The sequence below is a fragment of the Manis pentadactyla genome, chromosome 1 (genome assembly GCF_030020395.1).
Source record: "Manis pentadactyla isolate mManPen7 chromosome 1, mManPen7.hap1, whole genome shotgun sequence".
Lineage (NCBI taxonomy): Eukaryota > Metazoa > Chordata > Mammalia > Pholidota > Manidae > Manis > Manis pentadactyla.
The window spans coordinates 20216155-20233736 of record NC_080019.1 but is presented as its reverse complement, the minus strand read 5'-3'; the positions used below and the strand labels follow the sequence as shown (position 1 = coordinate 20233736).

The following is a 17582-nucleotide window of genomic DNA, read 5'->3' as shown; positions in this document are numbered from 1 at the left end:
AGAAAAGCAGGGGCAGCTACCCAAGCCCCAGAATGAGCTGCAGGTCCAGGCGGTGCTGGATCAGGACAGAGCCCCAGGTCCGCAGGCTGCACCTGCCCCCTGAGGGCGTTCCCCCACAGAAGGAAGAGGATGGTACTGAGATAAGCAAGTCAGATTTATTCTTCTCAGACTGACTCACCGAGGCAGCATGAATAAAAGAGGGAGAGACCGAGGCCTGCAGCGGGGCACCCACAGAGCTGTCTCCCCCGGGAAGGAAACACCAAGGGGGGCAGGGGCAGAAGTCCTCTCCCAGAAGGCCCCACCTGAGGCCCGGTCCAGCTTCTTTGGGGGATGGGAAAGGAATAGGGACCTGGGTCCAGGGAGCGCATTCTCTCTTTCTCCAGTTAGTCCTGCCTGTGTAAGAAGCAGTGCTTCCAGCACGTCCTGACAATTCAGTTGTTCAGAACATAGAGCTCTGGGCATTCTGTTCAGCCTCACTTGAATCACTCTAATCCTCTGATGAGTTACATGCCTGCTCATAGGGTCCGGTTCAACTACCTCCTTCTCTGTGCATCTTCTTTAAAGATTCTGAAAGGCATTTGGAGTTGTTCACCATGGCATTGGAGCTTCCAAAGAAGAACGCGCTTCTTTCTGTGTCTAATTTTTCCTGAGAACTTTAGCATTTTATTTAACAACACTCCCCAGATTTTAAGCCTTGCTTGTGGCCTAGTCCCCCTGTGGAATAGGAGAGGAGAGTACATTTTTCCAGATGTAGCTAGAGGAGGAGAACATGGCTGAGAGTTGGAGGAAGTGTGCGGTATCCACAGATACCACTGAATGTGAAAGTAGGTAAGCCTGAGAAAAGCAGAAGCAGGACTCCTTCCTAAGGTCAAGAAAGATGTGCCACATGGGGCCACTGGCACAGGCTGGGCACCATCTGGGTCAGGAGGTGCACTGCTGGCTGCACACCTGCACCACCATCTGCAGTCTTAGGATGCCTCTAGGAACACTGTTTAGGATCAACCTGTATGTCTCTACCTGTGAACAGTTACACAAAACAACCAATCTCCTGAGTTTTTCCATTTTTTAAAATATGCCGCAAAATATATTGTCTTTCATACTGATAATAACACCAGTAAAAATAGCAAGCTGATGTCACCGTATCGGTTTCTGTTGACCAAAGTTTTGCTTACTTTTCCTGCAGTGGCACTAAACCCATCTTGGAGCTCTGGTCTCCTCCCATATTTGCTCCCCAGTGATTCAGTGTCACTTTGAATAAGGTACATGAGTGTTTGGACTTGAACATTTAAGTAGTGAAGGGCCCTAGAGGTCTTTAATCAGATGAGTTCATCAGAATCATGATCTGAGATCTCTGTGCAGGCTACATGGGGGACAGAGGCTGACAAGCTGAACATGAGCTCTGAGGAGCCCCAGGTTCCCAGTGTAGCACCTCCTGGGTCACAGAGGACACAGCTTGGGGGGCAGCACAGGGAAATCTTCTGTTCCTTTCAACCAGAGTAGCTCTTCTCTTTCTGGCTTAACATATTGAAGTATGTGTAAGAATTGATGTTTTTAGACAGCTTTTAATTTGAAGTTTAAGAATCATGTGATTTAGAATAGACAACTTTCTAGAAAAATACCTTCCAAGACCGACCCAGAAAGAAACAGAAAATCTGAACAGACCAATTACCAGCAATGAAATTGAATTGGTAATCAAAAAACTACTGAAGAACAAAACTCCTTTACCAGATGGCTTCACTGCTGAATTCTGTCAAACATATCAAACAGGATAAGACCTAATACCCATCCTCTTTGAAGTTTTCCCAAAAGTAGAAGAGGAAAGAATACTTCCAAACTCATACTATGAAGCCTACATCACTCTAAGATCAAAACCAAGCAAAGATACCACAAAAAAAAAAATTACAGACCAATATTCCGATGAACATAGATGCAAAAATACTCAACAAAATACTAGCAAACCAAATTCAAAAATACATCAAAAAGATAATCCATCATGATCAAGTGGGATTTATTCCAGGGATGCAAGGATGGTACAATATTCAAAAATCCATCAACATCATACACCACATCAACAAAAAGGACAAATACCACATGACCATCTCAATAGATGCTGAAAAAGCATTTGACAAAATTCAACACCCATTCATGATAAAAACTCTCAACAAAATGGGTATACAGGGCAAATACCTCAACATAATAAAGGCCACATACAACAAACCCACAGCCAACATCATACTTAACAGCAATAAGGTAAAAACTTTTCCTCTGAGATCAGGAATGAGACAAGGATGCCCACTCTTCCCACTTTATTCAACATAGTACTGGAGGTCCTAGCCATGGTAATCAGAAACACAAAGAAATAAAAGGCATCCTGATTGGTAAAGAAGAAGATAAACTGTCACTGTTTGCAGATGACATGATATTGTACATAAAAAACCCTAAAGAATACACTCCAAAACTACTAGAATAACTGAATTCAGCAAAGTTGCAGGATACAAAATCAATACACAGAAATCTGTTGCATTCCTCTATACTAAAGATGAACTACCAGAAAGAGAAATCAGAAAAACAATTCCATTCACAATTGCATCAAAAGAATAAAATGCCTAGGAATAAACCTGGTAACCAAGGAGTTGAAAGGCTTATACCCTGAAAACTACAAAATATTTATAAGAGAAATTTAAAAAGACATCAATAAATTGAAATACATCCTGTGCTCATGGATAGGAGGAATTAATATTGCCGGATGGCCATCCTGCCTAAAGCAATCTGCAGATTCAATGCAATCCCTATCAAAATACCAACAGCATTCTTCAACAAACTAGAGAAAATAGTTCTAAAATTCATATAGAACCACAAAAGATCCCAAATAGCCAAAGAAATCCTGAGAAGGAAGAATAAAGCTGAGAGGATTACATTCCCCAACTTCAAGCTCTACTACAAAGTCACAGTAACAATTTGGTACTTGCACAAGGAAAGACTCATAGATTAATGGAATAGAATAGAGAGCCCAGATATAAACCCACACATACATATGGCCAATTAATATATGATAAAGGAGCCATGGATATAAAATGGGGAAATGACAGCCTCTTCAACAGCTGGTGTTGGTAAAACTGGACAGCTACATGTAAGAGAATGAAACTGGATCATTGTCTAACCCCATACACAAAAGTAAACTCAAAATGGATCAACGACTTGAATGTAAGTCATGAAACCATAAAACTCTTAGAAGAAAACATAGACAAAAATCTCTTGAATGTAAACATGAGCAACTTTTTTCTGAATGCATCCCCTCGGGCAAGGGACACAAAAGCAAAAATGAACAAATGGGATTACATCAAACTAAAAAACTGTACAGCAAAGGACACCATCAGTAAAACAAAAAGGCATCCTATAGTATGGGAGAATATATTTTTAAATGACATATCCTATAAGGGGTTGACTTCCGTAATATATAAAGAAGTCACATGCCTCAACACCCAAAATGCAAATAATCCAATTTAAAAATGGCCAAATATCTGAACAGAAACTTCTCCAAAAAAGAATTCAAATGGCTAACAGGCACATGAAAAGATGCTCCACATCACTAATCATTAGGGAAATGCAAATTAAAACAACAATGAGATATCACCTCACACCACTTAGGATGCCCAACATCCAAAAGACAAGGAGCAACAAATGATGCCGAGGATGCAGAGAAATGGGAACCCTCCTACACTGTTGGTGGGAATGTAAATTAGTTTAACCATTGTGGAAAGCAATATGGAGTTTCCTCAAAAAACTAAAAATAGAAATACCATCTGACCTAGGAATTCCACTCGTAGGAATTTACCAGAAGAAAACAAGATTCCAGATTCAAGAAGACATATGCACCCCTATGTTTATCACAGCACTATTTACAGTAGCCAAGATATGGAAGCAACCTAAGTTTCCATTAGTAGATGAATGGATAAAGAAGATGTGGTATATATACACAATAGAATATTATTCAGCTGTAAGAAGAAAACAGATCCTACCATTTGCAACAACATGGATGGAGCTAGAGGGTATTATGCTCAGTGAAATAAGCCAGGCAGAGGAAAACAAGCACCAAATGATTTCACTCACTTGTGGAGTATAACAACAAAGCAAAACTGAAGGAACAGAACATCAGCAGACTCACAGACTCCAAGAAGGAGGGACTAGTGGTTACCAAAGGGGAGGAGTGAGGATGGTGGGTGTGGTGGGAGGGATAAGGGGATTGAGGGGCATTATGATTAGCACACATAATGTGGGCATGTCACGGGGAAGGCATTATTGCACAGAGAAGACAAGTAATGACTCTATAGCATCTGACTACACTGATGGACAGTGACTGCAATGGGGTGTTAGGGGGGGACTTGATAATATGGGTGAATGTAGTAACCACAATATTGCTCGTGTGAAACCTTCATAAGATTGTATATCAATGATACCTTAAGTTAAAAAAAAAAGAATCATGAGATTTAGAAGTAGGGGAATAGTAGAGGCAGGTAGACTAGTCACAGGTCCATTAAAATAGTGATAATTAGCAATAACACCATGATAACAGTTACCTTTCCCTGGATCTCTGCTGGATGCCAGCTACTGTTCTAAGTGCTTTACCTAGAGATTCACCTTCAGGAAAACTCATGAGATAAGCACTTTGATAATTCCCATTTAACAGATGGGGAAACTGAGGTACCAAAAGATTAAGTAACTTGTCCAAAGTCATACAGATAGTAAGCAGAGTTCAAACTCCATAATTCAGAAGTTTAATCAAGAGAGCTTGAAATAATGGGAGAAAATAGTGGTGGACATGGATAGAATTCCAGAAAAACTCGTGGACAGCACCACCAGGACCTTGTGACCAATTGAATATTGACAACTGCCAGGGTTTGGGAGAGGTTTGGGGGCGTATATATGTCAGGGGTGACCCTGAGGCTTCCAGTTCCAACAACTGGTTGGGGCTTTAAGGGTGGAGAATATAGGAGGCTGAAGAGGGCTCTTTGTGCAGTCGGGACCTTATGCTTGACTTGTGAACATGGAGATCTTGAAGTGTCAGATATACACATAGGGACAATGGAGAGATGGGGTTTGGGTCTGAAACCCAGAGAAGAGAGGGTGTGGGGGCCCGCGTGATGTTGGCAGCCCTCTGGACATCCCCTGGTCACCAGAATGTGTAGTAGAGCTTAGAACTTGCTGTTTCTCTGTACCCCGGCCTTCCTGGCTTCAAGCGACAGGGCCAGTTGCTCACTACACATGTGTGTCCCTGCACTCGCCCTGTGCTTGGGGTGCCTGCATGCATGTCCCCTCCATGTTCAATTCCACGGCATCCCTCAAGGCTTACCTCAGATGCTTCCTTCCTGCATAAAGCCTTCCTCATTCCCTCCCCACCCTCCTCAGATACAATCACTTCCTTCTTTCAAGTCATACCACGTCAGCTACACATGATTTATCTCAGTCATTTCATCTCCCCCAGCCCCATCAACCCTCTAGAAAAGTCTCAGAATGGATTCTATTACCTCTGTAGATCTTGCTTTAAAGGTCTTTCCTGAAGAGGATTAAATCATTGCCCGGGAACACATTTTAAACCCCAGAATCTCTTTCTCTTCTTTGCCAGCATCTTGGTTCTCAACCTGCTCGCCTCTAAATTTCCGAGGCCCCCACCTTCACTCACCTGCTGGGGAAGGCTCTTGGTCCAGTGGGAGTCAGTCTTCTGGGTTCACCTTTCCTTCTGCCTCTGAACATGTGTGCCTACTCACCTTCAAGAGTTTTATTATTAAGTAATACTATGAAACAGATAAGCTTATGAGGAACAACGACACAAGGCAGGTACAACTTTCCAGAGCCATGCACCACCCTTAAGGTCTTGGGCCCTACTCTAGAATTCTTAGCTGAGTTGCAAACACATCAGAGTCCTGGCTTTTTATCCTGTATCTACCTTAACAACATAATTCACCACTCTCACATCCTTGCTCACTCTCAGAAAAAGTTAAGGCTTGAAGATGAGATTAGAGTGAAATGCTGTTTGTCTTGTCTCAAGTGGGCCCTCTTCATCTAGAGGCCATCCTAACACAGTGGTGATATTCTTCCGCAGGAAATTCTTTACTCACTTATATTTAATTAAGGGCTGACTATGTTTGTTCTCTGGATCAAACTATTTATTTATTTATTTATTTTTTGAGCCTGAGCCAAACAAATAAATGATGGAGGATAACAGCACATCACTATTTTTTCTTGAGTCCTTATCTTAGGCCACACTTTGTGCTTCTTGTGATTTATTTACATACACACACACAAACCTGCACACACACATGAATTTGAATCCTTTGAGCAACCTCCAAAGTAGGCATTACTATGTCAGTTTTATAGATCATTAAACTGAGGCTCAGAACCTTTAGGCAACCTGGCCAAGAATTTCAGTTTGCTGCTGAGTTAAGAGTGGAATCCAGGTGTATGTGGTTACAGAGCTGTCACTTTCCACTGTATCTTCTCCCTGCCACCTTCCATGTTTCCACGGTTTCCTTTTGTTCCTTCTGTTATTGTTCCCTTGTTTTCCCTTTTCTATCTTCTGTGAGTCGAGTGTTTTTTAGTATGCCATTTACTATATCTACTGTCTCTTGAGCCACACTTCTCAGTGTTATTATTCTAGGGGTTGCTTCAGGGCAGTATTTCTCAAATACTAATGTGCATTGAAATCACCTGATGGGTTAGAGAAAATACCAATTTCTAGGTCCCACCCCAAAATTTCTGAGTTAGTAGGTCAGAAGTATAGCCTGTGAATTTAAATTTCCAGTAAGTTTTTAGATGATGCTGATGCTATTTGTCTAGGGACCATACTTTGAGAACCATTGCTCTAAGGATGACAGGATGTACCCTTGACTTACCATAGTCTACCCTGAATCAATTTCAAGTATTCCATTTCAAGTACTGTTTCTTGAAACTTATAGCAGTAGAATTTCATTTATATCCCCTTCTATATGTGCTATATTCTCAGATATTTTACTCATACATATCTTATAAATTCCACAATACATTTTTATTATTCTTGCTTTAAACAGTCAGTTGACTTTTTTTTAAATTTTTTTTGATTTTGGTATCATTAATATACAATCACCTGAGCAACATTGTGGTTACTAGGTTATCCCCATCATCAAGTCCCCACCACATACTCCATTACAGCCACTGTCCATCACCATAATAAGATGCTGTGGAGTCACTACTTTGTCTTCTCTGTCCTACATTATGTGTGCTAATCGTAATGCCCCCTTTCTTCCCCCTCCTGCCCCTGCCCTTATCCCTGCCCTCCCACCCATCCTCCCCAGTCCCTTTCCCTTTGGTAACTGTTAGTCCATTCTTGGGTTCTGTGAGTCTGCTGCTGTTTTGTTCCTTCAGTTTTTGCTTTGTTCTTATACTCCACAGATGAGTGAAATCATTTGGTACTTGTCTTTCTCCGCCTGGCTTATTTCACTGAGCATAATACCCTCTAGCTCCATCCATGTTGTTGCAAGTGGTCGGATTTGTTTTCCTCTTATGGCTGAATAATATTCCATTGTGTATATGTACCACATCTTCTTTATCCATTCATCTACTGATGGACACTTAGGTTACTTCCATTTCTTGGCTATTGTGAATAGTGCTGCGATAAACATAGGCGTGCATATGTCTTTTTCAAACTGGGCTCCTGCATTCTTAGGGTAAATTCCTAGGAGTGGAATTCCTGGGTCAAATGGTATTTCTATTTTTAGTATTTTGCAGAATGTCCATACTTTTTTCCACAATGGTTGAACCAATTTACATTCCCACCAGCAGTGTAGAAGGGTTCCCCTTTCTCCACATCCTCGCCAACATTTGTTGTTTGTCTTTTGGATGGTGGTGATCCTTACTGGTGTGAGGTAATATCTTATTGTGGTTTTAATTTGCATTTCCCTGATGCTTAGTTATGTAGAGCATCTTTTCATGTGCCTGTTGGCCGTCTGAATTTCTTCTTTGGAGAAGTGTCTGTTCAGATCCTCTGCCCATTTTTTAATTAGATTATTTGCTTTTTGTTTGTTGAAGTGTGTGAGCTCTTTGTATATTTTGGATGTCAACCCCTTATTGGAAATGTCTTTTATGAATATATTCTCCCATACTGTAAGATGCCTTTTTGTTCTGCTGTACAGATGGTGTCCTTTGCTGTACAGAAGCTTTTTAGTTTGATATAATTCCACTTGTTCATTTTTGCTTTTGTTTCCCTTGCCCTGGGAAACATGTTCATGAAGAAGTTGTTCATGTTTATATTCAGGAGAGTTTTGCCTAGGTTTTTTTCTAAGAGTTTTATGGTTTCATGACTTACATTCAGGTCTCTGATCCATTTTGAGTTTACTTTTGTGTATGGGGTTAGACAATGATCCAGTTTCATTCTCTTGCATGTAGCTGTCCAGTTTTGCCAACACCAACTGTTGAAGAGGCTGTCATTTCCCCATTGTATATCCACAGCTCCTTTATCATATATTAATTGGCCATATATATTTGGGTTAATATCTGGACTCTCTGTTCTGTTCCACTGGTCTGTGGGTCTGTTCTTGTGCCAGTACCAAATTGTTTTGTTATTGTGGCTTTGTAGTAGAGCTTGAAGTTGGGAAGCGAGATCCCCCCACTGCTTTATTCTTCCTTCTCAGGTTGCTTTGGCTATTCGGGGTCTTTTGTGGTTCCATATGAATTTTAGAACTATTTGTTCCAGTTTGTTGAAGAATGCCGTTGGTCAGTCAGTTGACTTTTAAAGAATTTAAGAAAAGAAAATTTCTTTTATATTTTTACCATCTACATATCATTTCTAGCCTTTCCATTCTTTTCTATACATATCCAAATTTCTATCTGGTATCATATCTCTTCAACATAAAGAACTTCTTTTTAATTTCTTATAATGTTGATTCTCTTAGCATTAGCAGCAAATTCTCTTAGCTTTAGTTTATCCAAAAATGTCTGTATTTCACCTTCATTTTGAGAAATTTTTTCATTGGTTATTCTGAGATAGGGTCTTATGGCTTCAATTTTTTTGATAAAAATTCAATTATTACTTTTATCCTGTTTGCCTTCATGTAAATTTTTTTTTTCTTTTTTGCTCTGGCTGCTTTTAATTATTTTTATATTTGTTTTTTAGCAATTTTATTATGTTGTGTCTTAGTGATTTTCTTTGTATTTAACTTTTGGGGCATTTGCTAAGCTTTCTAGATTTATGGGCTGTTGTTTTAGTCAATTTGGAAGTTTTCATATATCTTTGTGGCTTATTCTCTCCTTTTCAGCATTCCAACTATACTCATATTAAATTACTTAATGCTGTCCCATGGGCCATCAGTGCATGTTCCTTCATTTTTTAAATATTTTTCTCTTTGTGCCTTAGTTTAGATGAATTCTGTTTATATAAACTTCAGTGATCCATTCTTGTTTATTGGACAAAATATTATCCAACATTGTATTATTTATAACCAATAAATACTTTATTTTAGATACTTTAATTTTCAATTCTTGGATATCCATTTGTTTTTGCTTATTTATTTGTTTTTGTAGTGTCCAAATCTGTCCTGATATTTATTAACCCCTTTTTATTATCATTTTTATTAATTTTTATTTATTTTGCATATAAATAATATAAATATGTATTTATAGTATACTACTATATTTTCTTGTATAGTCTAGCATATCCATTTTAAAATCCTTACCTGCCAATTCTAACTTCTGGGCCAATTATGAGTCTATTCCCTCTCATTCTTTTTATTATTGCCTCCAGTTCACACTTTTCTGTTTTTAAGTATTTCTAATAATTATTATTGTATTCTAGACATTCTGTAGACTCCATATTCTCTGAGGATTGTTGAGTTTTTCCTATTAGTCAGTTAAATTACTGACAGACCACCTTGAACTTTTAGAATCTTTATTTTATGCTTTTATAGGCTGGGTCTATTTTGATTGTGCCTTTAACCCTATGGTAAATGCTTCAATCCTGGGATACAGTATTTCCTCCTAAAGCATTTAGAATTTAGCTGGAAAGCCTGAGGCATTTAGTGAGTCCTTCCAATTTAATGGGATTTGAACTCTGTTTTCCATGATGGGCAAGAGCTAAAACATCGGCTTAGCAATTTCAGGCTTAAAAATTGTATTACCCCTGGACTCTTTGGAGTCTCATGCTCAGTTCAGGGATCAGCCAAAAATCTGAGGGGAGTTCATGTATAGATTTTATCTCTCTCTACCCCCCAGGACACCTTCCTTTCCCAAATATCATCCTTCAATTTCTAGCTGTTATGGCAATTCTGTTCTGTGTCTTCTCAACCCATAAGACTGCCAATTTTGCTTGGTTTCTGTCTACTCTGAACCGAATGGAATACAAGGCCTTAGGGAAAAAGCCATTCAAACATGAATCTTGTCCAGGGTGATTCTCTTTTTCTCAAGAGTCAGTTTTCCTTTGGTCTCTGCCTGCCTTTGGTTATTCCCCAGTGCCTTGAACTCTTTTTTCTCCCTTTTTGTGGCTACTTTATAATTGTTACCTGTAGGAGGTTTATCTGATTCAAGCTGCTCTGCCACGACTGTGACCGGAATCCTCCCCCTAATGGACATGTAACTTGAATGAGAAATAAATCTTTGTTTTCTTTACCACTAAGATTTTTTTTAAACCACAGGATTATTCTTGTGGCGGTATAGTCTTGACAAATATATAGCTACCAACCTGCAAAGAGGCCATCTCTGAGAACTTTCAAGTGGACTGTTAATAGTCTCCATTCACGTTAATGTTTCTAAAGCACAGCTCTGGACTTGACATTCTCTAAGGAAGAATCTTCACTGAGGCCCCATCACCTGCTGTATAAAATCTGAGTTCCTTAGGTCACCACCCAATGCCTTCCCTGTTTGATGCCCAGAATTCTGATTGTCTGCCTGTGTCAGCATTACAGTAGAAAACTGTTTGCCAGAAAAAGCCCGGGATGTGACTTTTCCTGGATTAGCCACCTTAATACTAGGAGAACGCAGTGTTTAAATAGGACGTGATCAAAAGTGTTTTAGGTCTTCTAGTGTTCTCTCTTGTTTTCATTGTGGTTTGTGTCGTTACTTTGTTTTCTAATATAAATTCAGGGCTGGGGACACATATCACAAATTTGTGTAGGTGCAATTCACATAATGTTCACACAACTAAAAATACAAATGACAGAGAATTTCTGAAAATGATTACAGCATCCCTGCAGTAGTCCTGTGCAACATTCTCATCCTATTTTTGAAGATGAATTGGTGCAGCGACCACGCTGGTTGGTAGAAACCATGTACACTATTTCGGATGTTGCACCTGGAAGAAAATTATCCTGCAGCTATTATAGTAACATGGATTTTTAAGACATGTTCATTAAAACAAAAAAATCCTTATAGAACAATCACAGCTTTTTGGAAGTCCATTTTTGAACACCCAAAGCAGAAAACCTTCTGATGTATACGTATGACAGTGGTCCTTTCACATGCATTCTTGTATGCCTGCAGTCTAAGAGACTTAGGCATGTTTTAGTATAGATTCACAGAAATGGAAAGAACCTTCAACTACCCCAACCCCTTATGCAAATGTTTTGTGGCCTCACAAATATAACAGGTTCCCAATAAATGCTTGTTGAATAAAAATAGTTTGAATTATATTTCATTTTCTCTTGGGACTTCAAAGTTTATTCAGTTCAGTGTGAGTCGCTGATGAAATCTGTGGTTTTGAGTTCAATTTCATACCCTGCAAAAGGCACATGATGCTGGTTGCCAGTGGAAATACTTGGTGGTAAAGCAGAGTGTACCTCATTCAGACAATGTTCCTTTGCTTATTGTTTCCAAAAAGCACTCAGCATCCTGTTGGATCACCAGTATATCATATTTGCAAATTGGTGTTTAGAAAAGCTTCTGGTCTTGAAGGCACAGTGATACTGTCAGACTTACTGAATTCTTCTTTCAGCTCCACCTTTTTGGGGGGTCCCTTTACCAGTTCTCGCATGAGCTTCTTCTTATGAACAATAGCAGTAACAGCAACAGCCTTACCTGAATTGTAGGGTTGTTGGAAGGCTTAAATGAGGTAGTGCTATAATAGAGCCTTGAAATTTTATTTTAAAAGGATAACATCTTACCTAATATATTGGGCAGCATCATGAAATATCAATCAGTTTTAGTCTTTGCTATGGGTATTGATTGCCTTTGTGTAATTTTCTACACATGCCTGTATTTACTAAGAACTTTCCATTTTTAAATCATTAGATGATTATAATGGGGGAGTTTCCTTTCTTTGTTTTGACAGATTTCCCTAATCTGCTACTGTTGTTTTATTGTTGTTATTATATTACTAAGATTTACCATAACGTCACCGAGAATGTGCTCTAGATTAAATTAATTTAGCTACATTGAACAATGCACATTATTTTTATTGAGTATTTACTGTAATTTACTTAGTAATTCTCAACTAAGAGAGCTTGCTGGTGCTAGGCTGAAGGGAGTGCTCAGAGCCTGTTTACTACTTTATAGTATTCAGGGAGATGCTCTCTCTCCTTTGTCTGCTTGTTTTCAGTGACCCATGTCTCTGCCTTTGGACCTCTTCTCTTTCCATTCCACTCACTCTTCATGTCCTCTCATCCAGTCTCGTGGCTTAAAATAATGACCCCAAGCTGATTACATCTCCAGGCCAGACCTCTCCTTAACTCCAGACCGTGTGTCTAACAGCCAGCTCCACTCTGCCGCTTAGATCCGTCCGAGGTGTCTTAAACTGACATGTCCAACACTGAGCTGGCCGTGCTCGTAAACCACCTGCTCCTACTGTCTTCCCCATTTAAACTCATGGCAGTTCCATTTTCCTAGTCAGCACCAGAGAACCTTTTTCTCTGGTCTATCAGCAAATCCTAGCAGCTCTACCTTCCAGATGCCTCTAGAATCTGGCCACTTCTCACTGCTACCCCACTGACCTGACCCACCATCATCCCTTCCCTAGAGTGCAGTGACAGCCTCCTACCCCTGGTCTCCCTGCTTCTGTCTCTGGTCTGCTGCCGTCAGTTCTCAACACAGCAGCCACACTGATCCTGTTAAAGGTAAATCACATCAAGTCATTTCCTGCTCAACGTGCTCTAGGCTGGCAGCCTCCCTTCTCACGCAGAAAACAGTCCAAGTCTTGAATATGAGCAAAAGGCCTGCATGAGCTCACATTAGCTCTTTTTCCTCATTTCTTCTTATTTTCCACTCATTCTTTCTGCCCTTTCACACTTGGCTGTTTCTTAAACAGGTAGGTAGGTGTCCTCCCCACCCCTGTCCCCACTTCATTTGTTTTTCACTGTGCCTCAAATGGTTTCTCCACATGTCCACATAGTTAGCACCTCTCTTTCAGACCTTTATTTAAAATTTATATTCCAGTGAGGCCTTCCCTGTGCACTCTTACCAGTGTCAACCTCCTCCTACCCCTCTCCCATGTTATGTGACCCTTCCTGCCCCAGCACTTATTACTGTTCAGCGTTTGCACAGTTTTTCCTGATTGCCTTGTCCATTTTCTTGTTTCCCTGCAGCTGAATCTAGGTTAATGAGAACAGGGTTGTTGACTGGCTTCTTTGCTGCTGTATCCCCAGTTTCCTATATCCCCAATAGGGCCTGATACCTAGTGGATATTCAGTCAATTTTTTAAATAAATAAACGAATAATAGAGCTGGGCTACAATTTCATGTTTTGCCAGTAGATGCCACTCTCTAAGCATATTCCCACATCTGAGTTTTTTAAGTTCCAGTTTGGTCTATAAAGTGAAATAAACATTTCCAATTATATAATTTTGAAGTACTGCCTCAAAATCACATGTGTAAGTGCTGGGTAGGCATTGATGCTTAAATAGCTGAAGCAGGGCCTCTGTTTAGACTGCTGCGGTCATGATGTCTGAATGAAATTTGCACCATCACCTGAAAGAGCTCATCCAACTATCAAAAACTCCAACAGTGGGGGAGTATAACTCCACTTATATGAGAACCCACTCCACTTATATGAGAACCCACTGGAAATAGACATAGTGTTAATCTTATCATCTATAATCTAAAGTCTTAGCTGTGTTAAGCTGACTATTCTTGTGCCTGTATTTTCTAGAAATCAAGTTTCCCTTCTACGTTTTTAAAGAAGAGATTTCAAGGCACAGAAGAGAAAGTTTCCATGTTCTGACTATACATATTAGTATTTTACATTAGTATAATAGTCTTTATTTGAACAATTGTTTTTTTATTATTCTATCCAGGGCAACACAACTATTTATGTGCTGGAAGAAATGATTGCATCATTGATAAGATTCGACGGAAGAATTGTCCTGCCTGCAGACTTCAGAAATGTCTTCAAGCTGGAATGAATTTAGGAGGTAAATTTTTTTGTGTTTTTAGCTTAGTAAAAATTGTTAATACATAATTGAACACGCCTAGACCCTATATACCCCCCAAAAATTAAGGTGAAGCTAACATAGAGCAAAGATTTCTAAAAATCTACTAAGTTCCATACTCATGCTAAAACATTTTAGGAGAAAAGTATTTCTTAGCAGATTTAAAAAGAAGTATGTTATGTGGCTTTGGTCTTGAAAAGTTTTCAGTGCTGAGTTTGGTAAGGTTTCAAGATCTGAGCTTATAACCCAAACAAAAATGAATGGCTTTTTATGTAAAACCATAGTTAACAGCTTTTATTACCATGTCTGCTTAGAAATAAGACCTACATGTGATAACATTAACCAGATAGGAATGCATTCCTAACTTTAGGAGTAAATGTAATAAAGGAAGACCTGTATGAAAAAACGTTCAAAATGTTACAGGAACTCACTGAAAGGGTAAGGAGAGGCAGAGGGTGGGAAAAAGACTTAAACCAAACACAGAAGTACACAACATCCATGGATGGGAAGATTCAACATCTTAAAGGTAGCAGTTTTCCCTAATTTAATTTATAAATATAACACAATCGTAACAAAATTACCAGCTGATGATTCTAAGTTCCTAAAGAATAGCCAACAAAATTCTGGAAAAGATAAATAATAAGGGCATGTAGCTCTATCTAATAGTAAAACATATGATACAGCTTCAGTAATTAAAATAGTCTGTATATTTATTTATTGACTGTCAGAGCAACAGAAAGTAAGAAATAGATAAAACAGTATGAGAATTTTGTATGTGATAAAGTTGGCATTTCAGATCTATGGAAAAGATAGACTGTTCAACAGAAATTATTGTGACAACTGGAAAGCCATCTGGAAAACAAGGAAGTTGAATCCAAACTCTTACTACCCACCAAAATAAATCTTGGTCTTTCAAAGATTTAAACTTTAAAATATAACCACAGAAGTACTAGAAGAAAACATGAAATTTTTTTAAACTCTCGAAGTGGAAAAGCCCTTTCTATGTATGAAGCAAACCCAGAAGCTGTGAAAGAAAAGAATTGAGGAAATCAATAAAACTTATGTGTCGAATATTTCTACAAAGATGAATAATAAATAAGAAACTGAGGAAAAATACTTGCAACTTAGACACAAAGGGTTTACATGTAAAGAGTTCCTATAATTCCATGAGAAAAAGAAATAAATTCATTAGAAAAAAGAGAATGAACAGAACAAGAATATGAGCAGAACATTCATAGATAAAAGAAATACAATTGGTTCTTGAAACATATGAAAATATTTTCAATCTAATCATAATATAGGAAGTGCAGATTTAAAATAAGATCTAATTTTTTTACAAATGGCAATAATAAAACATTTTTATGAGCTATTATTGGATGATATATAAATAAAGTAAAACTCACTGGTGATTTCATGCAAATTAGGCAGAAGTATAAATTGGTCCAACCCCTATAGAGAGCAATTTAGCTATTTCAATAAAATATTAAGAGGCACATATACTTTGATTCAGCAATTCCAATATTAGGTATTTATCCTAAGTATATTCTTGCAGTGTAATAAATATATGCATAAGATCTTCAGTGTAGCATTGTTAACTATTAACTATTTTCAGAAATATATTTAATATTCATGTGTTCAGGATTGATTAAATAAATTACAGAATACTCTTGAAATATTAATAAGAATGAAGGGAGCTCTATATGGATTAATCTCCAAAATATTGTTAGTGAAAAAAAAATCAGGTTGCAAAATAGTATTTTTTGCAGACTCCAAGTCATACGTCTTAAAAAAGAATATAAATTACACAGAGCGTTACTGGAATGATATACAAGAAACTAGTGGTGGGTGTCTCAGAAGAAAGGACTGGGTATCTGGAAGACAAGGATTAGAAGAATTATTATCACTGTATATTCTCCTGTGCCTTCGAATTTTGTATTTAATGCAGGTAGTATATACACATATTACCTATTTAAAGAAAGTAACTTGAATTGAAGTAAAATCAGAGTTCATCCTTCTCTGCTTTGATGAATGAACCAGCTGGATGGCTAGTCAGGACTAGGGAGTAAACATCTTTGCATACAGAGCAAAGTGACTCTTAGGAAACACAGGAGGATGAGCTGTGGCCCCTGGGACTGCTCATGTGAGAGCGTATCCTGAATGCTTTAAACCAGTTCAACCAGAGAGGCCCTTGCTGCAGAAGAGAATGGGCTCTGGAGTGGGACCGCCTGGTGTGAACCTTTGTTCTGCCACTTCCCAACCTCCTAATCTCAGGCAAATTACCACCTTTCCCTGCCCGCTTCCTTCTCTTCAACTTGGAGTGATGAGCATACTTGTGGGGAGGATTAAATGAGTCCATGTGCAGTGAAAAGAGAGTGGTTACTCAGTACATGTCAGTGGTGTGGTGAGCAGTGGCCATGCTTTCTGTGGTTTCTGTAACACATTCACATGTGATCTGAAAGATATGATCGCCCTGTGTTTTTGTGATGGTGAACCTCAGGTACTCAGAGAAGTTAAGAGACTTGCCCAAAGGTGCCTCAGCCAGTTGAGATAGTGATGCTAGATCTTGGGTCTGTGGACTCCTGGTCTGGTGTTTCTGGTATACCACCCTGCTGCCTTGTTCTAACATCCAAATCAGTGCAAATGTGGCACAAAAGATCACCTTCTGAAGCGTATGAGTGAGGATCAGGAGAGGTTAGTAAGTTAAGATCTAGATGGCACAAGGGTCTCGCCATTGCTTCTAAATGTACTCTAAAGCAATTTTGTAAAATCCATTATCTGAATTTAAACACACATACACAGTACAGAGGTATGTTTTAAAGTATCTATATATAAATTGTAATACACCTTCACAAATATTTAATATATTTACGTATACTATCTTTTACTATAAATACTATAAAATTACACCCTATAAAATGTAATTACTATTGGTTACCATAAAATAATAACAAAATAGCCATTCTTATAATTCCTACCTCATAGGGTTGTGTTAAGGATTAAGTGAGTCCATTCATAACCCTTAGTACAGTTTCTCAGCCTCTGCGCTGTTGAGGTTTGGGGACTGATAGTTCTTTGTGGTTGGGGACAATCTTGTGAATTATAGGATGTTCATCAGCATCCTTGGTCTCTGCCTACTAAATGCCAGTAGCAATCTCCTCTCTCCCAGTTGTGACAACCAAAAATATTTCTAAAATTTTCTAAA

At 38.7% G+C, this 17582-nt stretch overlaps 1 protein-coding gene across 1 annotated transcript in view; it reads left to right on the top strand.

Annotated features, from left to right (window-relative positions):
• Positions 1-17582, top strand: part of NR3C2 (nuclear receptor subfamily 3 group C member 2) — a 332753-nt gene that overhangs the window by 215599 nt on the left and 99572 nt on the right. The window contains exon 4 of the mRNA XM_036910130.2: positions 14246-14362. Coding sequence (XP_036766025.1) covers positions 14246-14362 — 117 coding nt within the window. The remainder of the gene's footprint in view (positions 1-14245; positions 14363-17582) is intronic.